Raw genomic sequence first — 25,639 nt, forward strand, 5'->3', positions numbered from 1 at the left:
GACTCGACACTGACATTTTTTACAAACCCACCGACTCCCACAGATACCTGGATTACACCTCTTTCCACCCTACCTCTTGCAAAAATGCCATCCTGTATTCTCAACTCCTCTGTCTCCGCCGTATCTGCTCCTAGGAGGACCAGTTCCACCACAGAACACACCAGATGGCCTCCTTCTTTAGAGACTGCTCTTTCCCTTCCCTCGTGATTAAAGGTGCCCTCCAACGTATCTCAACGTCCACATTCCGCACCTCCGCCCTCAGACCCCACCCCTCCAACCATCAGTACAATACTAAATTCTTTCATACAAATGTATTAAATACATGCTTTTTTTTAAAAAAAAAGAATGCTTACAGTCTTGCTCTTAGTAAATTTGTCTTCACATTTTATAGTTTCTTCTTGTGAAACTCTGCGCTTTGACAAATCAATGTAACCTGGATCAAATAAGACAAGTACAATACAATGAACCACAATGGCCAAAATCTCCTACTGTAAGAGGCAATCCTAAAACATTCCAGTATGTTGAAAAGCTATCTAGTGAAATTAACGATAATGAAACCAGGATCCCATAATGTTTCAGAAAGTTGTGTAGCTCAGATAACTCTACTTCATTACACACATCATTACACTACAGCATTAAGACTTCCGATTAACTTACATTTACCTAAATTCTTTAATGTAGTCAAACATCCAAAAACATTTAGGAATATTAATGAATAAAATGTGACTTCACACAAGATCTCAGGACTGTTGCAGTAGATTAGATTCCCTGCAATGTGTAAACAGGCCCTTCGGCCCAACAAGTTCACACCGACACTTCAAATAGTAACCCACCCAGACCAGTTTGCCTCTGACTAATGCACCTAACACCATGGGCAATTTAGCACAGACAATTCACCTGACCTGCACATCTTTGGATTGTGGGAGGACACCGGAGCACCCGGAGGAAACCCACGCAGACATGGGGAGAATGTGCGAACTCCACATAGACAGTCGCCCGAGGCTGGAATTGAACCTGGGTCCCTGGCACTGTGAGGCAGCAGTGCTAGCCACTGAGCGACCGTGCTGCCCTGGGTTAAAAAATGTGCTTTAAATGGAGAGAGGGAGGAAGAGCGATAGAGTCCATGAGCACTCAGGAATGAATTCCAGAATTCAGTGTCAACGCATCTGAAGGAAAGACCGCAATGAAGAGCAATTAAAATACAGTACAGGCAGGATGCCAGTATTGGGAAATATGCAGAGCTCTTGGAGTTGCAGGCTTGGAGGATTTAGAGAGATAGAGTGTGTGTGGACATAGAAAATCAAATTTAAAAAAAAAGGCCAAAATAGATCAATAAGTGCAGAGGTGACAGGAACAAAGATTTGTGTTTGGGAGATCTGACAGGAGAGCACTAGTTCAGTTAAGTGTAGAGATACTAAATGAATGAACGAACGAGAGTTTTAGCAGATGAGTTGAAACAGGACCATAGACCACGATGGAGGCGAAAACTGGCAGCTTTGTGTTAGGGAGCAAGTATATGGGTGGAGGTTCATCTCAGAATTGAACAGGTTGCAAAGATTATGAAAAGTCTGCTCTATCATTAAGTGGAGGGATGAGGTCAGTGAATAGGGAATGGACATTTTGCAACTGATAACAATGATTCAAATTCACCATTAGGACAAATGGCTACAAATTGCAATTCACACATGATATCTCTACATAAATAAAAACATGAAAATACTCATTTTGATTCTGGAATTTACCAAGAATGGTCAGATCATATTTCATAGGTTAATTAACCTTGCGCTCGAAACATGTTCCTTTCTAAATATGAGAAAAGTCACAAACGACTGACATTATGTAAAATAACTGATTTACTTAGATCTCTCTCATTATAGAATCATAGAATTCCTACAGTGTGGAAAGTTGCCAGCTGCCAGAGGTGGAGGCTAGCAAAATTGCAACATTTAACAGGCATCTGGATGGGTATATGAATAGGAAGGGTTTGGAGGGATATGGGCCGGGTGCTGGCAGGTGGGACTAGATTGGGTTGGGATATCTGGTCAGCATGGACGAATTGGACCAAAGGGTCTGTTTCCATACTGTACATATCTATGACTCTATGTCCACACTGACCCTCTGAAGAGTAAACCACACAGACCCATTCCCCTATCTATTACTCTACATTTCTCCTGACACGGGGAGGCTGTGCAAACTCCACAAAGACAGTCACCAGAGGCTGGAACCAAACCCGGGTCCCTGGTGCTGTGAGGCAGCAGTGGTAACCACTGAGTCACCGTACCACTCCTCAGGCTCTAAGAGGCAATTAATTTATTTTGAAGTGCGTACAAACAGTATGCACAGAAGACCAATAAAAACGAAAACACGCTTGATGGAATTGCTAGGAGATGAACGATATCCATAAGAACTGCCCTGCTCATCTCCCAATACTATTAGAATTGAAACATCTACTCCAGAGAGCAGTTGGGGGCTTCATTTAAAAAGATTAACCCAAATTGTAACTCAACACTGCACTGGCTATCAACACTTTGTGCTCAAACTCCTCAGGTGAGTTTTAAAGCCACACCAGATGTCTCAGAAGTAAAAGCACAACCAGTGAGCCAGAGATTAGCAAACATAAAGAATGAACCATTAATGAAGCTCCAGTTGGCATCATTAATGGCACACCATTTCTAAATCTGAAAAACACGACAGACGGTTATCAAAATCTGCATACCTTTCTCTTTGTCAACTCGGATTACAACAACACATTCATTTCTACCAATTCGAATCAGTTTGTTGATAGATCGGATACGCCTTCTTGAAAGTTCACTGAGAAGAATCATGCCTTCAATGTTGTTATATTCGAGAAGACTGACATAGGCGCCCATCTCCGCAATGGAGCGGACATTTACCATCACCACATCTTCCACCTCTGGAAATTTGTGTTGGTAAAACCGACAACTAAGGGCTGGCATTCTGAAACATGCAGAAGAAATCAAATTACACCAGTATTTCACAACAGCAAGAACAGACAATGTATTCTTGCTAGATAGTGGAAAAATGTGCAGAACCAACAGAATCCTAAATAATAATTGAGGAGCAACAAAGAGGATAAAACAATAACAGGAGATCTCCAAAACAAAAACAGCCACCATGCAGTTTCAGTTTAACTCCGCATATAATTCATTTCAGCTTGGCAGCTTCAAGGGAACAAGAAAGGAGCATAATACCTAACAATCAAAAAAAAAGTTTCTTTAATTCAGAAGTTCAATGCAAAGTTTTTTTTAATTTGCAGATGCTTTTTGCAATGTTTACGTAGAAAAGCACAAACCAAAAGGTGTTTTTAGTTACTCCTGCCACTTCAAAAAATTTGTTTGTTTGCAACTTTAATGAATGCTACATTTTTTTGAATGATGGTTAGATTACTTTATATTATGGATTGGCACGGAATACACGAAAATAGAATGAGTTCAACCAGTGAGACGCTCAGCTATACAAACCAGAAAGATACCAATCATTAGCTGATCCAAGCATAAAAGCACATATGTTCTACAATTCATATATCTTAAACATAACAGCTGGGTTCTTGGAACACACACCATCTCTGGTGGATGCAGAGTTCAACATTTAGAGGCCCAAAGCAAAAATATAGAACAAAAATTTAGGAGTGAAATCTGGAAACATTTCTGACACAGTAGCAAAAATTGAGAACATTTGGGAATTGGTGCTCAAACAAATATGCACGTTAAACTGGGGACTGACAGACTTTTGTTCATCAAAACTGTTAAGGGGAGGTAGAGCAAAGGCAAGAAGTAGATCACTTGTTACAATGTTCATTAACAATTCACAGAACTGGTTAAACATGCAAGGTTTATTCTTTTCTGAATTTTTAAAATTAGCTTTCCTGGAAGTGTAAGAATCACTGGTTTGTGCTGTTCTAATAATTTACAAGTTATCAGAATCTCTGAACAGGCATAACAAAAGGTATCTGGCCTTGTTGACATGTAGCATTTAATTCACTAATGCTGACTAGCAAATGATTGTATCTGAAATGCAATTCTTGCAAATTATGCTGAAATTATTTAAATCTACAGTTTTTTAACCATTTACTTCCCACTGAGTAACCATCTTGTATGCATCACCAAATTAACTATTCTTTGAAAACAAAAAACAATAATGTCACAGCTAAGCAGTTCCTGTTTTTCCCAAACATCCATGCACACATCTATTTTCCAGATATACCAAAGGTATTTGATGTCTGATGCATTTTTTCTGTGTTTTCTTTTAACAGGGCACTGATTATATGGAAATAACACTGAAGCTTAAATATTCTACCTTACACTTTTTTTAAAAGTGAAGTTTCTTTGTTATTGCTTAGAGAAGGAGTTGCACAGACAATTTAAAACTGCAGGAATTTACATAAGGAGTATTTTGGTGGCCTAACTTGCTGCTAAAACAATTTAAAACCATCTCACAAGTTACTTATTCTCAAAATCTTATCTCTTCAAAAATATTCTTCTCTTCCATTAAAAGATGCAGTAGCCTTTGCTTTCACTACTTTATGTGAAAGCACTACAGGTTTATCCTAACTTACCTAACTCATTTAAATCGATGCCCTCCAACAACTGATCAAGATTTCAATAAAGCTGTTTACCAAATTGTCTCGAAATCCTTCATAATTTAAAAAACTCTCTTCTTCGTCTTCTTTCATTCAACAGAAATACTCCCAACTCTCAAGCCTATGTTCTCATACAAAGGTGAACACCCAATCATGCAGCCATAGAATCATACAGTGCAGAAGAGTCTATTCAACCAACACCAGCAACTTGCACACAGCTTTGAATGTTATGACATGCCAAGTGCTACTTATTAAAGGACGTGAGATATTTTGCCTCTACCACCCTCTGAGGCAGCTCATTCCAGACCATCACCATCCACTGGGTAAAAAGGTTTTTCCTCACATCCCTTTTAAACCTCCTGCCCCTCACAAATGACCTTCCAATTTAGGGGAATAATGGTTCCTCATCCACAACTTGTACACCTCAATCAGATTGCCCTTTAGTTTCTCTGCTCCAATGAAAACAACCCAAGCCTATCTGAATTTTCCTCATAACTTAAATTTCCATTCCAGGCATAATCGTGGGGAACCTCCTCGGAATCCAGTCATTTCTCAATGAAGTGTCAGCCTGGATTATATGCTCTGAGCTATAGTGGATTGAACCCAACTTTTTCCAGTCCAGATGCCAGTGAGAGAGGAAAGGAAACTACACTTGTTGTGCAACAGATCAAGCACTGGTACTTCAATGGAAGCAATGAGGCAAAGTTTCACATACAAAAGATGCCACTAGAAGCTGGACTTTCACTGGGCCCACAGTTTTAATTTTAGTCCTCTGAGGCAGAGTTTCACCTTAATTAAACAAGGGAGCAGACTGCCATCCCCAACACAGGAAAATCCAGCAGAAGCAGCCAAGGGACAACCTTTTTGATGAATACATATGCACAGTTATATCTCCATTAAATTCCCCAGGATATAAAGAAACAAAATGGGACACAAGAATGTGCAATGGCAGTGTCCCCACCTCTGAGTCACATCTGAAGCTCTATGTGTCTATACCGATTAATTAAAATAACTATAAAGTACCTTTAAGTCAACATGTGGGCCTAGGTTCAATGTGTGGAATAACAGCTCTGACCAGGTTGATGAGAAGGTAGCAATAAATTTGATATTGTTGCTTTATAGGAATTTTCTATTCTGCCACTGGAGGGTTGCATGTGTCATCATTCCAATATTAAATCCATGAGAATTTACAATAGAGCTATGGGATCAGAATGACAGAAAATCCATTGATGCAGGCTTTGGATAACTCAATAAACTTCAAATAAAAATCAATAGGAGCTGTCAGCCAAGACTAATTGCATTTAGTGGTTTGAAGCCAATCTGGCCATTTTTGTGACACACCGGTTACTTCATAGTACAATTTTCATTTCATTTTTATTTCAAATATCCATATTTCATTTCATTTATGAACTTAAGAAAAAGAGCTCAGATTTTTAATAGTTTTGTCCAAGTCTATCTACATCAAAGAGATTAGAAAACTGAAAAACAATCAGCACTAATGCAATTATGAGAAAAAAAAGTGAAGACTACTAATGCTGGAGATCAGAGTCAAAAAGTGTGGCACTGGAAAAGCACAACAGGTCAGGCAGCATCCGAGGAGCAGGAGAATTGATTCCTGACGAAGGGCTTATGCCCAAAACATCGATTCTCTTGCTCCTTGGATACTGCCTGACCTGCTGTGCTTTTCCAACACCATGTTTTTCAATAATAATGCAATTATACCTCTGTTGAATTCTTCATCTTACTCATGGCAAAATACAAAACTGTCCATAAGGCCTTAATTCCAAATATCTAGTCTGTTAAAACAAGGAAACTTAAGCCTAACCTAACTCAATTCCTAAACTAGCAGAGATAGAGAAGACATTCCTTATCAACGAAGTGAATAAGGAATTGAGGCCTTCCATCCCCTGGGATTTCACTTTAAGAATGATGCAACCCATCTACCTTCCATCTGTGAACTTCAAGAATCCTCTGACAGATCACACGTGGCTGCAGATATTTTCTAATCAACCTGCTCAGGGATGTTATTATACTTCTCTGGAACACATGGGACTTGAACGCGGATCTCCTGGGTCAGAGATAGGGACACTACCACCATTCTCTGAAGCTACCACATTCCAGGCCTTGGGAGTAGTTGAAGTGGCAAGAGAGGCCCCACCGGAAAACCTCAGGCAATCCAGAGATACGCGGCGAGAGCTCTCTGTCAGATTTCAAATGACACGGAGACAGACACAAACACACTCTGACTGGAACCATTTAAAAGGATGGTCACCGGGGCCTGGGTGAGCCTGCGGATGAGGTCGAGGACCCGCTGTGCCCGGATAAAACATGCTGTCATTAGACCAGAGCCCACACCCACCTTTTCCAGTGAACCAGTGGCAGGGCACAGACTCACGGTGTGAAAAGAGAGTTCAGTGTCTCACTTACTTGAGCACAATCTGCGGACAACGCTGCTACGAAAGAAGGCGCTCGGCACCTCAGGCCCCACTCTCTCACTTGGCGCCGTTTCCGTCGCCTCGCATACCCTTTATGCGCAGGCGCGGTGCCTTTTGTTTCCCTTACGACGTCCTCTCCCTTCTGCGCAGGCGCGAGGCCATTTCCGTTTCAGCTGCGGTATTCCCATCCTTCTGCAAAGGCGCAGCGTGGACCACATCCCTAACAGCGCAGGTGCGGTATGTGTCCCCCATCTCGTCGCTCCGCAGAACACCTCACACGCATTACGTTCCCCCCATCCCGTCACTCCTGCGCAGGCGCAGCGCTGCGAAAGGAAGCCGAGAGGAGGAGAGAAAATGGACACTCACGTTACCCTCGAAGTCCCTATCAAAATAAGCGGAGCCGCCTTGATTAGTCACATTCATGACCCACCCTCACTAACTTTTTACCCGATAGCTTTGTTGGATTTTCGTTGTCCGGTACCGGACGATTGGAAATGGAGGGGAAGCAGGGGAGTAAAGACGCGCTGCCGCCATTTTGGTGAAGGATCGTCGATAATAAATAACAGCGAGATAAAACACCGAGACATTGAATCGGTCAGGCAAACAACAACAACAACACAAGGGTAAAGTTTATTTTTTTAAAAATACCCGTATCTAGAATATTTGGAGAAAGTTAACCTCCGCCCTCCCGTCGTCGAGGAAGGTCATAGGTCACCTCCGCCCTGTCACGTGGACTTCCCAGCAGCTGATCCGTGAAAACCAACAATTTGTCCGAATCGAGGGAGAAAAAAATAATAGCTCTTTGCAGGAGGAAGTAGCCCCACTAGGACTCAGTCACTGCCTGGCAACTTGCTGAAGGTCACGGGACATTCCTCGTCGGTTGTCAGGATTTTCACCTTTTCCATCAGCTGTTGGATCCCTCTTCTCCCTCGACTTCTGAAATAGCCAAAAATGTCAGGCAAAGAGAGGATTGAGATCTTTCCATCGCGGATGTGAGTATCAGATTTCGTTTTGATTACGGTTCAACCTGTCGTCGCAGGTTTGGAGTCTAGTGCTCTGACCTGAAAATTTTAAAGTTTAGCATTTGAAATTTTGGGTCAGGAGAAGGGACATTGTGATGAAACTGCGTTTAAGGGAGTCGACTCATTTCTTCCTGAATCATCCAGCTATTTCCAAATAAATGAACTTTCACATTCGAAACTAAATAAAAGTTGCGAGTGTCTTTCGGCGATTATATGACAGACAGGTTAATGTATCGGTGCCCAATTTGGATATGAAATTCCAAAATTTCGCAATTCGTTATTTACAATTTATCATCAACATTGGTATTTTGCAAAAGAAACACATTCTCTTCATTGAAATTTTGTATTAAGCAACATGTGAGAACCAGCTTTTTAAAATCAAAAGCAGCCATTATACGTGGATCTCCACATGATTTGTGCAAAGTGCACACCACCAACCTTTGTCGATACTATGCCCGATACTACTTAACAAAAACACCTTTGTTAGGTTATTTTCAAAATTGGAACAAATCAAGTCACTGGGTAAATTAACTAAAAAGAATAGCATAAAATTTACAAATAGATCATTAAAACCAAGGTTGCTTTTTAAAATGATGAATCTGCACATGCAGATTCTGCGGTTACATTGTACCTCAGACTCTTGCCCTGCAAATACTCAAGTTAATCTAGGAAACAACTAAACCGATTTAAAATACTACAAATTAAAATGTCATTGGAGTAAAAACTCACTTGCATGAACACCAGATAGTTCTGAATTTTTAGTAAGTTCTATTGTATACAATGGTATGGGAAAACAAACATTTGTACTGCTGTGTTATGAAGACTTTGTAATGCCTATCTGGCAACCCTACAATGGCTACAGTGGTTCAAGATGATTGATTTTGAGAAATCAATAGAGGATTTTGAGCATCCTCTAAAACAGTTTTTGTTAGACATAACTATATACCCCAAGACTTGTGAAGTTGTGACACGGTAGAAATAAATATGAGCTCCTCTGCAGGTACAGAATACTTTTAATAAATTAGTGTTGTCTGAATTTGGACTTCATCCACAGCACATTTTGTATCTGATTTGGAAAGATTCACATGGATACATGCAGCACCCTCCCCATCCCCTTTTCCAAAATTATTTAACTGACAGGTTAGAATTTCAGAAATGTGAGAGAAGGGTTGTTCTGGCTAGTATTGTTCTGTAATGATCACCAAAAACTGAGGTTATTATTTAATTTCCTTATGATGTGTAAATGATAGAATCATAGAACTTTCCAGTCCAGAATGAGGATATTCGGCCCATTGTGTCTGTACCAGCTCCCAAAAGAGCTCCCCAGTTACTCCTATTCTAAAGCTCTCTCTCCAAAGTCCTCTAAATTCCTCACTTCCAAATACATAGCCAGCTGTCTTTTGCAACCCTATGTGGAATCTATCGTCTTCACACTGAGAGCTTATTCCAAATCCAAACAACTCTGAGTAAAGACGTTTCTCCTCATCTCCCTCTGAACTATCTTGCTGACAATCTTGAAATTGTGAACCCAAGTTACTAACATCCCAATTAATGGAAACAGGATATCCTCCTTTATCCTGTCAAAACTGTTTATAATTTTCAACAGCCTCTTAATCTTCCCTCTCCAAGGAGAATAAGCCCAATTTCTCTAATCTTTCCTTATATGCAAATTCCCTCATTCCTAGCATCATTCTACTAAATCTCCTTTGCAATCTCTCAAGGGCTTTAACATCCTTTCTTAAATAAGGTTTCCCAAACTAAACACACTACTCCAAATAGGAACTGGAGTAGGTCACTCAGCCCCTCAAGACTGCTTCATCTTTCAATAAGATCATGGTTGATCTGTGCCCTATCTCCATATCCCCGCTTTGGGCCCATGTGCCTTGAAACTTGCTCAGTAAAAAATTGTCTATCTCAGATTTAACTTTAACAGTTATAGAGTCATAGAGATGTACAGCATGGAAACAGACCCTTTGGTCTGACCCGTCCATGTCGACCAGATATCCCAACCCAATCTAGTCCCACCTGCCAGCACCCAGCCCATATCCCTCCAAACCCTTCCTATTCATATACCCATCCAAATGTCTCTTAAATGTTGCAATTGTACCAGCCTCCACCACTTCCTCTGGCAGCTCATTCCATACACTCACCACCCTGTGTGAAAACGTTGTCCTGTAGGTCTCTTTTATATCTTTCCCCTCTCGCCCTAAACCTATGACGTCTAGTTCTGGACTCTCCAACTTAGGGAAAAGACTTAGTCTATTTATCCTATCCATGCCTCTCATAATTTTGTAAACCTCTATAAGGTCACCCCTCAGCCTCCGATGCTCCAGGGAAAACAGTCCCAGCCTGCCTCTCCCTATAGCTCAAATCCTCCAACCCTGGCAACATCCTTGTAAATCTTTCTGAACCCTTTCAAGTTTCACAACATCTTTCCGATAGGAAGGAGACCTGAATTGCACGCAATATTCCAACAGTGGCCTAACCAATATCCTGTACAGCAGCAACATGATCTCCCAATTCCTGTACTCCATACTCTGACCAATAAAGGAAAGCATACCAAATGCTGCCTTCACTATCCTATCTACCTGTGACTCCACTTTCAAGGAGCTATGAACTGCACTCCAAGGTCTTTTTGTTTAGCAGCACTCCCTAGGACCTTACCATTAAGTAATAAGTCCTGCTAAGATTTGCTTTAATTAGCGTAGGCTGCCATTTGAGGAAGAAATTTCCAAACCCCTCTACTCTTTGTGTGTAGAAGTGCTTTCTAACATCTCTTGAATGGCTGAGTCCTAATTCTCATACTATGCACCCTGATTCTCGAACGTTGAATTATTGAAAATATTTCAAAACCTCAGTTCTAGAGAATGAGGGTCTAATTTGTCCAATCTTTTGTAACTGAACCCCTGAAGTTCACGTTTCATCCTTATAAACCTGCATTGAAGTCCCTCCAGGGCCATGAAAACCTTCCTAGGGTGTGGTGCCCAAATCTGCTCTTGGTAGTCTAAGTGGGGTCTAAGGTTTTGTATAACTGCAGGATGATATCTGCATTCTTATACTCCAGCCTTCTGGATATGAAGGCCAACATTCCATCAGCCACCTTGACTAGTTTCTGCACCTGCTCATGGCATTTTGAAAATCCTCAAGAATAATTAATTCTAAGCTGCTTCATGAGAATCTTTCATATTTAAAATCTAACTCCTTTTACTTGATGTCCTCTATGACCTTTTTCAATAGAAAAAAAGTTTTAAAAAAATATTTTTGTATAAACAGTAGTGTATACAGTGACACTGGGAACTGGTTTGGGGGAGTTTAATACTCCCCAAAATAATCAGCTGAGCAAAGTTTTTCATCACTGAGTTTTCATGAAATCTTGACACAATGCAACTGGCTGTTCAACTCTTATATTTGTTGCAGTTTAGAAAAAAATCAGTTTTGTCATGTTCACATCTAAACAGTTCAAAATTCTTCCTCAGGTTCACTTTGAAAATAGTGCTATTGTAATGCATGTTTTGAAACTGAAAATGTTTGTCGGCCTGAAACATTTGGTTTGGAGAGAATAAAATCTTTTGTTCTACATGTCGTTAAACTCTCTCGTTTAACATTCTCGTGCTAATTTCAAATTTACAAGATATCCAAGTGAACGATGGATGTCAAGTATGTTTCTGTTGTGGGCTGGCCCCAAATATTTGACTTAATTGTCGTCAAAACAACTATTGGCCACGTTTGGTTCAGACTTGGAATTATCTATCCAGCTGTAAACAAAGAATTTTAAGCCCACCAGCTCGGTCGTTGTTATAACACCTGAGGCAGGTGGGACCTAAATGTGAGCTTCCTAGCTCTGAGGTAGGGGCACTACACTATGCTGCAAGAGCCCACCATCTCTTTATCTAGCAAGCTAAAGCTGTTCATTGTTCTTCTTTTTAACCTTAAATGTTTCATGTGCATTTAAAAGAATAGCCCTTCCCCCAGTTTTAAAAATAGAAATGTGAATCACCTTTTCCTAACACATCAACATGAAAACTGGGGGCAAAAGCGTTGTATCTTTCTGTCACTGGAAGCTTTCCTATTCATGCAAAGAAATGCACACTTGTAAAGGTGCCATTGAAAATGAGAATCTGATATGCTACCTTTGTGCTGAAAAATAAATCCATTAAATCTAATTAAATAAGGCAGTCGGCAGAAGTAGTAAACCTAACTTTTTTTCCTTTGTGTTTGTTACAGGGCACAAACTATAATGAAGGCCCGTTTAAAAGGTGCTCAGACTGGTCGCAACCTACTAAAGAAAAAGTCTGATGCCCTTACCCTGCGTTTCAGACAAATCCTGAAAAAGATTATAGAGGTGAAATTTGTTTTCAGAGCAATTATAATTTTAACTAAACCTTCCTATTTATTTTCCTTCTAGTTCACAAAACACATTTAGCAATGTTAGTGCAGTTTTTAACGTTGCAGTCCTGATCATACAGTATAGTTCTATTTAGCTTCCTATCTTTGTGTGAAGAAATTTCTCCTTACCATGACCTCTGGTTCTGGATTCCCTGCTCATCGGGAATATCCTTCCTGTGTTTGTTCTGCCTAATTCTGTTAGAATAGGTTTCTATGAGATTCCACTCATTCTTCTAAAGTCCAGTCAATATAGTCTTAACTGATCCAATCTCTTGTACGTCAGTCCTGTCGTTCCCAAGAATCAGTCTGGTAAACCTTCATTGCACTCCCATAACTAGAATGTTATGATAAGGAGATAAGGAGACTAGAACTGCACATAATACTCCAGATGTGGTCTCATCAAGACACTGTGGAATTGCATCAAGATATCCTTGCTCCTGTGTTCCAATCCCTTTGCTATGAAGGTCGATGTAACATTTGCCTTCCTCACCATCTGCATGCATGCTTTCAGCAACTGGACCTAGATTTCCCAGTCTACGCCATGCATTATTGCATTTAGTTTCTTCATTTATATCATGGGGTCCCTGCACTGATCCCTGCAGTACCCCACTAGTGACTGGCTACTGCTTGGAAAAAGTTCTGTTTATTCCAGCGATTGTTTCCTGTCTAATGACTAGTTTATCCATGTTTGTACACTGCCCACCGTCACCTCCCCCCCCCCCCCATTCCAAGCAAGCTGTACATGACTGATGTGGAAAGGCTCTGGAAATCCGGTAAAATTCCAATAGATTTGTCAAGCTTGATTTCCTTTTCATAGATCCGTACTGACTTGATCCGTACTGACTTGATCCGTACTGACTTGATCCGTACTGACTTGATCCGTACTGACTTGATCCGGTTTTCAAAGTTCTTTGCAATTAAATCTTTTATAATGGACTCCCACATTTTCCATACTACAGATATCAGGCGAACTGGCCTCTAATCCCTGTTTTCTCTCTACCTCCTTTTTAAAGTAGTGGGATTACATTAGTGACATCCATAGGAACTGTTCCAAAATCTACAGAATTTTGAAAAGTGACTATCAAGTATCCACTATTTTTAGGACCTGTTTAAGCACTCTGACTGTTTTTACCTGGGTGGCAAAGATGATGAATACATTAAAGTGATTGGCAGAAAATGAGGGCATCACGGTTGGAGATAACAAATGTTATCATGTATCTGTAAATGAACTGTGCATTTCCTTTTTAATTAAACGAAAAAACCTTGTAGCAAAGATAAAATGGTATAAAGGCTGCTGAGCCCTGTATTTCAGTAAAAGTTAGCAGTGCCACATCAAACACTTGCATTGATTTTCGGTTTTGCATCTCAGACTAAGACGCTGATGGGTGAAGTAATGAGGGAAGCAGCCTTTTCCTTAGCAGAAGCCAAATTCACTGCTGGAGACTTCAGGTGAGACTGCAATTGCTAAAGATTTCTCTGCAGAGTGACCACTTAGTCTGTAACTAAGGCTTTGGGAAATTCGTCTTTGTTATTGGTGTTTAGAGACAATAGTTTTGGTGACTTGGCTGATCTTTACTTGCTCCATGGGAGCAGTTATTTTATGAAAAATTGTTATACATTAAATTGGAATCTTAATAGATGTTTAATTTTTTCAATTGCTTATGATTACAGAGTCCATGTCATTTTTATTGACTTTACACAAGTCTGCTGAATTTGAAATATGCTTAACCATAAAGATATGCTCATTAGCTATGCATAATTAAGCTATAATTTTCAGCATTAGTCCATTAACTTACCTTTTGATCAAATACCATTAGGAATTCACTGCTTAAAATGTGAAGTATCAGATTGAAATCCGTTACCTTCAAGTTAAATAGATTAGAGTATTTGGGGCAGCACACTGGCTCAGTAGTTAGCGCTGCTGCCTCACAGCACCTGGGATCCAGATTTGGTCCTAGAGTGACTCTGTGTGGAGTTTCTAGATTCTCCCCTGTGTCTGTGTGGTTTCTGCCTGATGCTCCAGTTTCATCCCACATGCCAAGTAGATTATTCATGGTAAATCTGGGATTGAGAGTAGAGTAGGGGACTATTTCTGAATGGGATGCTCTTCAGAGGGTTGCTGTGGACTTGATAGTGCAGAACGAGACTGTAGGGATTCTAGGAGTCTGACTGAAATTTGTGAACTGCATTGTTGCTGTCTAAGCCTAACACTCTACTAGTCACGTATAAATTTTAAAACTTTACCTAGCCATTGAAAATGGCTAATTATATACTTGATGTATGTTTAAATTTAAAGTAAAAAGATCCATCAGCCAGGTTCCTCTAATAGCATTATTGATCTATTTTAAAACCAGATTTACTTGACAAGATGCAAATTGGATTAATTTACAGCATGAAAGCATAAATATTAAACCTTCTAAATAACCCCTGTGTATGCAAATCACTTAAAAGAAAAGCTTTCTCATAGAGTAATTTTGAAAAGAAAATCACTTTGGTCAAATGATGGTTAGTTCTTGAAGGAAGGAGGAGGATAGGTATGAAATGCTGAAGATCGCTTTTAGTCAGAGCCCTTGCGCGCACACAAATGAGGGTTATTAAATGCAGGCAGATCTCATTGGGGCATTAACAGATGAAGTTCATTTTAGGCAATGTAAAGTGGCTAGTACAGTGTCTGTTATCTCACTGGACCCTCAAAACGGTTTTCTCACAGGCAGAAGTTTGGTTTAGTAGCTTCTCTGTGAACTGTATCTCAACTGAACCATATTAAAAGCAAACTAACTTCTGGTAGTCATTAGCCCATGCATATGATATCAAGTAAATAAGTCCAACAGTAAGCTTAAAGCATGTGATCTCCAAGAAGTGTCTTATGAAAATAAAGTCCTGATCCCTTTCAGTGGTCCTTTCATAATATTAATAAAAAAGTTCAAATATGTTGACACTGTTAGCAATCCTTCAAACATGAATCCTCAATATTAATTATGAAACATCTTCATACTTGTGAAGTGCACGTAGACTAATATTGTGGGTGATATCTTTCTCTCTTTTTTTTTTGCAGCACTACCGTGATCCAGAATGTGAACAAGGCACAGGTTAAGGTTCGAGCTAAAAGAGACAATGTAGCAGGTATGTTTTATGGGGTTTTTGATATCTTGTTCGCTTGTAATTTCTAACGTATTTTTGGAAGTCTATGCAAATTGAATGAGTGTGCTGTATGTTTATAAGTTTGGCATCATGCAAGCAAAATCTGTAGAATTCTGTCCTTAGTTGTTCAAGTAATATTTTACTATTGCAAAGTGAAACCGTATTTTGCATTCTACCTTTTCATCAAATAAAATTTGGAATAAGCAGAAATTATTAAAGGTTGCAAATGTCTAGTTGTGAGCAGTTTTTCAGTCTGATTGATGTATTCTAAAAAACATTTTTATTGGCACCTTGTCCAATGTCTCTCAAATAATACTAGAATGTAAAGGTTCTAACAGTCAGGAAAGTTTGAACAAGCTAGAGCTCTTCAGGGAAGGTTGACTGGCAGCATTTAGATAATAAGAGACTAAATGTAGAGAACACTTTTCTACTTGTCAGTATGACCATAATTTGGAGCTATAAATACAAAATAGTCATAACAAAAAATTGGAGCAAACCTCTTTTACAAAAAGAATGATTTGTCAAACAATGCAAAATACGGTATTGGATGGGAACTTAAATGCATTTGTGTTATTTGCGTCAAGGGCTAGTTATGAGTAATGGGGGGGTTGGGGGAAAGATTCCTTGATGAAGTGGGGTGGGCAGATGATTATGTGGAAAACAAAATCTGGCATAGATCATTTTGGGGTAAATTACCCATTTCTCTGCAGTCTTGAGGCAATACCTCACTGCTTCATTATTTATCGAGAATGCTCTTTTTGAGTTTGACAAGTGTCCTGCACCAGGATCTGCCTGCCTTTGCAACAAAAACAAAAACAGAAACAGCGTATTAACAGACAGGTTATCAGCACAAACCCACTTGGTTATACTCTCCACCAGTGACTCTGCTATCAGATGGTGGTTCCTGTTCTGCCAATGTAACAGAGAGGAAGTAATGCAATTTGAGTTATTCTGTCATGTTTCCAGTTGCAACATCTCAGATTTGCATTGGTCAAATCCTAAGAGTAGGTGGTCAGCTTGTTCACATTGTGTGACGTCCATGCTTTGAGTGAGTGGGGTTGGGGAGAGGAAATAAAAGGGAAAATTGTGTTTTTAAAAATGTAAGCATTTGTACTTTTGAAACATATTTGCTGTTGGTGCAATTAGTGCATAAATGTTGATCTCTCTCATCAGGTGTTGTACTACCGGTGTTTGAGCATTACCAGGAAGGAGGAGACAGTGAGTAAAAGTAGACATGCACATTGCCAAGAGGGTGGATACTATTCAGAATTCAGCTGATGGTACTACTGGTCAAGTCTGATCCCAGAATAAAAGATAGCTATATAACGTAGACCACAAAAACAGAACCCTTTGGTCCAACTCATTCATTCCAACCAGACATCCCAATCTGACCTAGTCCATTTGGCCCATAAACCTCTCAACCCTTCTTATTCGTATACTCGGGAATTATTTTATTTCCAATTTAAATTTATTCCTTAACTCTTTATTGGTCAGCTTGAGAGTGAGGGCTTATATTCAAAGAAGGTTTGTTGTAGGTATTAATTGCATTGCCTTGTTCATCTGTGTTCAATTCTTAATAATTTATTTATTTTTGTTTAATCTGTAAACTTAGTGTCCAAGATTTGTTACTTGTGAAGTCTGGTTCGGAACAATTGAGACATTTTTGAAAGTCACTGGATGTTTTGCAAATCCATTGATAGTGAGGCTGATTAGATATGGTTTGCTATATCTGTGTCATAACATGGTACAACTTCTTTTAATGGAAGAGCAAGAAAATGTTTGAAACAAAGAACATACAGTATGTGAGAAAACAGGACCATGGAATTAGTTTTTGATTACTCTGGCAAAGACCAACATAGATACAATAAACTAAATTAACTCGTCTGTGCTGTAACTGTATAGCAGTCCTTAACTTCCTCACCACTATCCATTTTACATTCAAAATCGGTCATTAACACTCTCTTCAACAAAGAGATCCTGAAAGTTTTGTCCTTGTGAATTGCCACCCATTTCCAATATCCCTCATGTGTTATTGGCTCTTAAACTCTCAGTCAACTTTCTGCAGCTTCCTGTAAACACCTTTCGAATAGATTCTTTTGCTACATCGCAAAACTGAAATGTTCTTAAGCAAAATTTTTTTAAAAATTGGACCCAATTTCCCTTAACTCATTTGGTCATAACAATACTTGCTAATCCATGACATAGTTCCTTTAAGTACGAAGGCAGAGTAGATATCTTCAAATTCTCTTCAGTCCTTGATGTGTTGAGAATATTATTGTTACAGCTCTGATTGCTACTCCACCCCATCATTTGTCTCAATTTCTTTACTCACTACCTCATTAATTTCTTTCTTTTATGTATGTTGTGCTAGTTTCTGAACAACCTGATCCATCTTTGATCTGGTGCATATTGACTTTATGTATTTTGTATCCTGTAGGAGTTTAGCAAAGCTTAGATGTGAAAATCAGTAGGATCAGGAAAATATATACAAAGGCTAACAAAATTGGATAATTTGCAGGAACAACAGACAAAGGGAGGGACAGACTTGTGGAAAGCATAACTATTAGAAAAATTGAAAGCAAGTTACAAAACGACTGTAAATGGAAAGGGGAGAAACAGTTGTTGGGAAAGAAGGGTTAGTAAAGAAAATCAAAATCTTGCCTTCCTGATTAATGTCAAGGAAACTATATTTTGTTTGGCACACTACTAGCTTTAAATGTTGTAAAACATTCCTCTGACTTGATGTGAATATTTCAAGAGGTGCACTAATTAACCATTTAAAAAGCTGGTTACAGTGCTTCAAGTAACTAATCTGATGTGATCCTCTGAGGTTTTTATTTTAATTTGCTGTTTGTTAGGTTATGAGTTGACTGGCCTGGCCAGAGGAGGAGAACAACTGGCTAAACTTAAGAGAAATTATGCAAAAGCAGTGGAGCTTCTGGTTGAACTGGCATCACTGCAGGTAAGAGATAGAGAAAAATGATTGTGCTGTGATTCTGTAGGAGAAAATAGATTTTATGCTATTTAACAATAATATAAATCATTAACTATCTTGGAAACCTTAAGAAAAATGCCAGAATCTATGATGAAAAATGTGGCTGTTATGACCCTGACACAAAGGTATTTTTAAAACAAGTGAATGGAAAAATATTGAGAACTTTTCAATAATGATTACATGAAACCTTGGATAATTTCAGACCTCCTTTGTGACACTGGATGAAGCTATTAAAATTACCAATAGACGTGTAAATGCGATTGAACATGGTAAGTTATGTACTTTTGCTACTGCTTTGTATTTTAAGTCTAGTGGAACATCAGGAAGGGAGGAGGCCATTTAGCCCCTCAAGCAGTTCTACCACTATTTTTTGAGATCCTGGCTGATCTGAAATCTAATGACCTTTCTCTTACCTTTTTAACAAAAATTTAAAAAAATTATTTAAACAAAAATCACATTTAAAATAAGGGAGCTCTAAATCCCTTCTACCGTTTGTATGTAGAAATGTTTTCATCTTGATTCTTAGAAGGTCTGGCTTTAATGTTTAGAATCCACTACCTCATCCCCAGACACCCCCATTGAGCAGAAGCTGTTTCTCAGTTCCCCTTAGTATCTATAACTTCAATCAAATCACTCTTTGACTTGTTATATTCAAAAGGATGTAACACTGTTTGTGTTACTCTTTCATGTAATTTAATCCTCAGAGTCCTGGTAAATCTATGTTGCACTTACTCCATCGACGCAAGATCTGCTCACTAGGATGTGACCTCTTGATTGCCTAGCTTGAAATCTACCAGCCACAGATTGTAATTTCACCCTCCAAACTTTCATGGCTGTTTACAAAGTAATACTGTTGAGCTCCCAAATGTCCAGTGGGCTGTGCTGGAAGCTTCACTTCTGTGAATGGTGTTAGACTTAACTCTGATATCCCAGGTCAAATTGCTGGCTGATGTTGTCCATCATTAAGCTTAGATAGTTAGACAACTTTCCAATACCTCACCTGTGTGTATAGGTATTGCACATGATTGTGAAGCAGAGCGGAAGGCAGGGGAGAAGCTCTGAATATTTGATCTTGGTGTTCTTTTTTTGGTGAATTTGTGGAGGAGCTTCGGAAAAGTGTTGATGGAAACTCGAGTGCAGTAATTTACTAAGGAATTTGGAGTTCCAACATTGGAGCTTAGAAATAAAATAAAAGTTGATCACTTTGTTGGGATTATACCCACCCCAACATTTCGAGGAAGGTAGAGGAACATACATTTGGCAAATCAGTGGAGTGAGAGAGGATTAGGGTTATACTAGTAAGGGATTTGCTGCCTTTAACTGGGGTCACTTTAGTGTGACAGGCTTAAACAAGACCAATTTCGATATTATTAGACAGGATGTGGCAAACACACAGCGAGCAGCTAATTACAGGTAAGTCTGCATTTGGAATGTGGGAATCTTTTAAAAACAGCATATGAGAGTGTGTTTCTTTTGAGTGAAGTGCAACAAGTCCAGGGATTCCTTGATGTTAGATGTGAGCTTGACAAAAGCAAAGAATGAAGCATTAAAAATAGGAGTGATGAGAGCATAGAGGGTATTTAAAAAAATAAATTAGGAGGTGAAAGAATCCGATCTTTGGCAGGTAGGATTAAGGAAAACCCATTTTCATAGAATCCCTCCAGTGTGGAAACAGGCCCTTCAGCCCAACAAGTCCACACCGACCCTCCGAAGAGTAACCCACCCTGACCCATTCCCCTACATTTAACCCCTAACTAATGCAGAGCCAATGGCAGATGGCATTTCATCCTGATAAGGATGTTGTGAATCTTGAAAGGTTTCAGGAAAAGGTTACAAGGATGTTGCCAGGATTGGAGGGTTTGAGCTATAGGCAGGAGCGTTGGCGGCTGAGGGGTGATCTTATAGAGGTTCATAAAATCATGAGTAGCATGGATAGGGTAAACAAACAAGGTCTTTTCCCTGAGATGGGGAGTCCAGAACCAGAGGGCATAGGTTTAGGGACCTAAGTGGCAACGTTTTCATGCAGAGGGTGATACATGTATGGACTGCCAGAGGCTAGTACAATTTAAAAGGCAACTGGATGGGTATATGAATAGGAATGATTTAGAGGGATATGAGCCAAGTGCTGGCAAGTGGGAGTAGATTGGGTTCGGATATTTGGTCAGCATGGAAAAGTTGGACTGAATGGTCTGTTTCCATGTTGTACATCACTCTGAGTCAGAGTGTGAGGTGATGCATTTTGGGAGGTCTAATTAAGGAAGGATATACACCATGAATGTTAGGTTCCTATGGAGTACTGAAAAGCAAGGGACTTGGCATACTAGTCCATGGACCCCGAAGGTGTCTGCACAGGTAGATTGTGTGGTGAAGATGACACATAGGATGCTTGTCTTCATTCGCCAGGATGCAGGTGCGGGAAAGTCCTAATGCAACTTTATTCTTGGTCACATAGACCACTGTGTGTAGTTTTAATCACCATTCTATTGGAAAGACGTAATTGCACTCGACAGGGTACAGCAGAATTCATCATGCTATTGCCTGGGATGGTATGCCTGAGTTATGAGGATAGACTGGATAGATAGAGCTGGAGTTGTTTTCCATGGAGCAGAGGAGGCTGAGAGGAGATCTGATGTATAAAATCGAGAGGCATAGAGAGTTTGAGAATCTTTTTCCTTTGGCCAATGTGTCTAAGATAAGAGGACATAAGTTTTAAAGTGAGGTGTAAGTGGTTTAGAGGGGGTCTGAGGAAATTATTTTTCACCCAGAGGATGGTTGAAATATAGAACATGCCAGAGAGGGTGATGGAGGCAGGTACTTTCACAACATGCAAGAAGCATCTGGGAAAGCACTGAATGCCAAAGCATAGTAGACAATGGACAAGTTAAATGGGATTAGTATCATTTGGTGTCTGGTCAGCATAGACGTGGCGGGCTGAAGAGCCAGTGACTCTAATAGGTAACAAGTATTCTGGATCTGTAGTGTTTGTGTATACACACTGGCTACCTGCAAAATTGTTAAAAACATCTCTGATTTCCACACCCAATTTCTACATCCGTTCAAAGAGCTATTTTGTATATTCATTAATGAATCATTGAAAGCATTTCCCTGGCAAATTCTTATCCTTTCCTGAAGGTAAGACTAATACCAATAACCACCTATGTTTTCATGTTCTTATTGCTTCATTAGCTTCAAATGTTTATCCATTTTTCTGGTAGAAGTTGCAGTCTTCTCCTCTTGGACCACTTCTGGTGAATCATCGCGTCCTTCAGCAATTCTCTTTATGAATTGTATTCTGATCTTGTTTTCCATTCTGAGAATTTTTTTAACTGGTGACAGTTAATTATTGATTTACCAACTAGAAAAACTAATCTGATCAAAATCATGTGTTACACTTGAGTCTCATTGTATCAATACAGAAACCGATTTCCATAGGACTGTGGGCAAAGTGTGGTTTAGAACATGGCTGTTTCTCGTAGAATCAAATCACCAATTTGGCCTTGAACCTCTACTTTGTACTTTTTTTTTAATGATGCAAAGTAGAAGGTAGATAGTATTATGTATGCTAAATTGTGCGATAAAATCAGACCCTTTAGAATTAGGTTGGGGAAGTAAATACAAGATTTTCAAATCGCTTGAAGTGTACTTTAAGTATGCAGTTACCTGTGCACACCAGTTTGTTTACATGCCATCTTTAACATAATAAAATATGTAAAAGTCTAGTCTTAGTGTAACACACAATGGGTGGAAGTTACAGATGCTCAGAAGGGAGATGTTAATAAAAACTGCAGATACTGTTAAGTCAGAAAAAAACAAGTTGCTGGAAAAGCTCAGCAGGTCTGGCAGCATCTGTGAAGAGAAATCAGAGTTAACGTTTCGAGTCCAGTGACACGTGCTCAGAACTGGTTTTCCAGCATCTTCTGTTGTTGAGGGAAATGTTCCTGTCTATTTAATCGCATTAATAATGTTTTTATTTAAGGCAACCAGCTAGTGATTATTAATAATCTGAGCATGTATAAATAGGGAGGGGCTGTTCTAGTGAAGTGGTAGTGTCCTTGAGCCAGCTGGTCTGGGTTCAAGTCCCACCTGTTCGAGAGCTATGTAATAACACCTCTGATCAGACTGATTAGAGAATATCCAAATAAATAGGGAGCAGTTATGATACTAAATATGGGATGAGAGAGGCAAGACTGAGGAAATCCATTAACACTCTCCACAAAATATAAGGTATATGAGGGTAATATTCAATTTTGCCATCTGTCTTAGATTCTTTTGCGCAAGACTGGAGTGATTATTTACTGCTCGTTAAAGAATCGAGCACCTACATTGAGAGATCATAAACAGACATTTGTGTTTAACCTAAGGAAATACTTGATCAATGGACTGAGCTATTATTCAGTGTACATTGTTCATGGCTAACTACTCCAACATTTCCTTCCATAATAAAACAAAATTGCAACTTTCATTTAACTTTTGGATGTGGAAAACATATATTGCTTTTATGAACAACTTTTACTTTTACAGATGGGGAGAAAAGTAGAGAAAGTTGCAGTCCACAGGATTTCAGGGTAAATTTACAAATTCAGGATTAGAATGGATTGGTCATGGTGCAGTCACTATAATTTTATTTATTATAAAGTTACCTGCTCAGCAACCGCTAACTATTCTCCCATTTTACTTAAGTGATAATTCCTCGGATTGAGCGCACTTTATCTTATATCATAACTGAGTTGGATGAGCGAGAAAGGGAAGAATTTTATAGGTAAGTGTTTGGAGTTTTTTTTAAGAAAAATGTATTTAAGAACTGTCTTGTCAACTATTTTTCAAAATTAAAATTTATTTTACTGTCAATTATAGCCTCTTGAATACAGTTCTCCACAATACACATGCTCGCATGTATTGTTCTGTAAATGCAGTGAGCGTTCAAAGCTGTTCACTTTGACTGTTGTCAATACTGAAGGGAAAATCGAAACACTGATCGTTTGGTACACATTGAATGAGAATGTGGTATTTTCTCTTCTGTCCAGTGATTCATTCCACCTCAAGTTTTCAGTGGCAGATTGTTGTGGAGGATTCTTTCTTTGCAAGAATATCTCGCATTTGTCACAAATTACTGTTGATCCTTGCTTAATCTGGCAAATTTAACAATGGTGTATGTTTAAGTAATTCCCAATTTCTTCACATTTACAGATTGAAAAAGATTCAGGAAAAGAAAAAGCAGTTAAAGGAGAAGAGAGAAAAAGAACAGGAAGGTCAGAGGATAAAATCTACCAATGCACCAGCCAACCTACTTGAAGAAGAAAAGGACGAGGACCTGCTGTTTGATTGATATCACTGAGTGGCTTTGGTTGCCTCCAATTAAAAGTAGCAAGGATTTTGAGCTTGACTCTTAACACTTGTGATGTATTTGTATATTTTGTCGTATTTAACTCAAGATTTTTGACCAGCCCACGCAGTTGTGATTGTCAAGTGAATGTTGCTTCATATAAGTTCACAGGTTTTTACTCCTACATTTAAATAAGACATGATCACATTTTACTGTCAGTGCCTGTATGGTCGTGAGTTATTAAATCACCCAGATTATTAATTGTGTAGGAATTGCTCAGAGCCAATAAAATACATTCCCTTGCACATTTTGAGCCTATATTAAATGGGTCTTCAAAGTTGATGATTGAATTGTTTGGAAAATCATTTTCCAATTTCTAATGTTTGAATTCCCATTTATTGAGTGATAAATGTTAACTACAGTTATGATGCTATTCAGCTTGCAACTGAATGAAATTAAGTGAAATGATTATACCGTTCAGTATAATTTATTTCTGTTCAGTATTGTATACAGTGACATTTTTTGTGAAACTTAATATTCCATGAACCTGTTGTCAACTTCGGTCTGTGGTTTCTTCCTAAAACGGAATTAATTTGCCTGTTGTTTAGGAAAGAAGAACATGGATAAACTTGATATTTATTTTGACAAACCACATCATATTCTGCAGCTTATAGTTTGCTGAAAACAGTCAACTCCTTGCGTAGCCCAGATGTGGCAATTTTTCCTTGTCCATTGCTTAATCTGCATATTTCCCAGAGTATTTTCTGAACCAGAAGATCTACCTGATCTTTGGCTCGTTATCAAATAGTTATAGTGTCCATTTTTTCCTTTGCTGAGGCCAATACTAGTTTTCTTCCAGATGTCTTAGAATTGCCCCAAACCTAACTATAAAAGTAGTGGGTAATGAGAATAACTTTTGTTATTTCTTTGATCAGAGGTCAAAAATGTTCACTTGGCACTATTATAAAATTGAAGACAATGCAATAGATTGCCATCTTAGGCTTGGAAAAGGAAAGCTGCACAACCTGTTTGGATGTTAATGATTGCTTGTCACCTTTTTGGCTGCTGTAGATATGTAATCTTGCACAGTTGAGACTTGAGGCTTAACTATTGCTTTGAGTAATTTTGTTGAAGTAAATGTACTTTTGTGCTGTACTCTTACTGTGTCTGAGTTTTCATTGGATAATAGACCCTAATATATTTAATTTGAACCTTTTTTGAAGTGAAAAGCTGAAATAGTCTTGGCAAAATACAACATTTGGAACTTGGTTTGTTTATAGACAGCCTTTGAACATAACGGTGATTTGCTGGCTGATGTGAAATGTAAACTAAAGTATTTACTTTGAGAAATTAAAAAACAGCTGCATTTTTGAAACAATACGGCAGGTCACAGATAGTAAATAGACAGAACTAAAGACTCTACATGAATGCACATAACATTTGAATATTATCAAATTTGTCATGATCTGAGACCTGAATAAATAGTTCACGGTACATTACATGAAGGGTAGGAAGATAGGAAAAGATGGAATTGTAGGCCTGTTAATTAAGATGACTTTTTGCAATATAGACAAGACCTTAGTTTTGTACATTAAGATGTTGGGCTGAATTTTCCTTGCCCCTGAATGATGTGGACAATGATAAAACAGTTGGAAAAATATGGCAAGATCAGAAAAATTAGATTCTTGATGTTAAGCAAAACAAAAGTCTGATCTTGCAGCCAGGAGCTGATTAGGG

At 38.9% G+C, this 25,639-nt stretch overlaps 2 protein-coding genes across 3 annotated transcripts in view; one reads left to right on the plus strand and one right to left on the minus strand.

Annotated features, from left to right (window-relative positions):
- The window catches only part of LOC140476460 (eukaryotic translation initiation factor 2 subunit 1), a 28,822-nt gene extending 21,663 nt beyond the window's left edge, over nucleotides 1–7,159 (minus strand). Inside the window, exons 1-3 of one of the 2 annotated variants that reach the window (XM_072569097.1) lie at nucleotides 7,028–7,159; nucleotides 2,717–2,958; nucleotides 354–433 (exon numbers count right to left, since the gene is read on the minus strand). In XM_072569097.1, coding sequence (XP_072425198.1) covers nucleotides 354–433; nucleotides 2,717–2,957 — 321 coding nt within the window. In that variant the 5' untranslated portion in view covers nucleotide 2,958; nucleotides 7,028–7,159. Of the gene's footprint in view, nucleotides 1–353; nucleotides 434–2,716; nucleotides 2,959–6,959; nucleotides 6,977–7,027 lie in introns of those variants that run through there. The other variant, XM_072569098.1, reaches the window with a different exon arrangement.
- A 547-nt stretch (nucleotides 7,160–7,706) lies between these two features.
- On the plus strand, nucleotides 7,707–25,057 carry atp6v1d (ATPase H+ transporting V1 subunit D). The gene is made up of 9 exons (XM_072569100.1): nucleotides 7,707–8,027; nucleotides 12,282–12,399; nucleotides 13,813–13,892; nucleotides 15,499–15,566; nucleotides 16,758–16,802; nucleotides 18,443–18,546; nucleotides 18,782–18,848; nucleotides 23,260–23,338; nucleotides 23,767–25,057. The coding sequence occupies exons 1-9, from the start codon at nucleotides 7,987–7,989 to the stop codon at nucleotides 23,903–23,905; spliced, it is 741 nt and encodes a 246-aa protein (XP_072425201.1). The 5' UTR covers nucleotides 7,707–7,986; the 3' UTR covers nucleotides 23,906–25,057.
- Nucleotides 25,058–25,639: the final 582 nt, after the last annotated feature.

This window comes from Chiloscyllium punctatum, chromosome 4, assembly GCF_047496795.1.
Source record: "Chiloscyllium punctatum isolate Juve2018m chromosome 4, sChiPun1.3, whole genome shotgun sequence".
Taxonomy (NCBI): domain Eukaryota; kingdom Metazoa; phylum Chordata; class Chondrichthyes; order Orectolobiformes; family Hemiscylliidae; genus Chiloscyllium; species Chiloscyllium punctatum.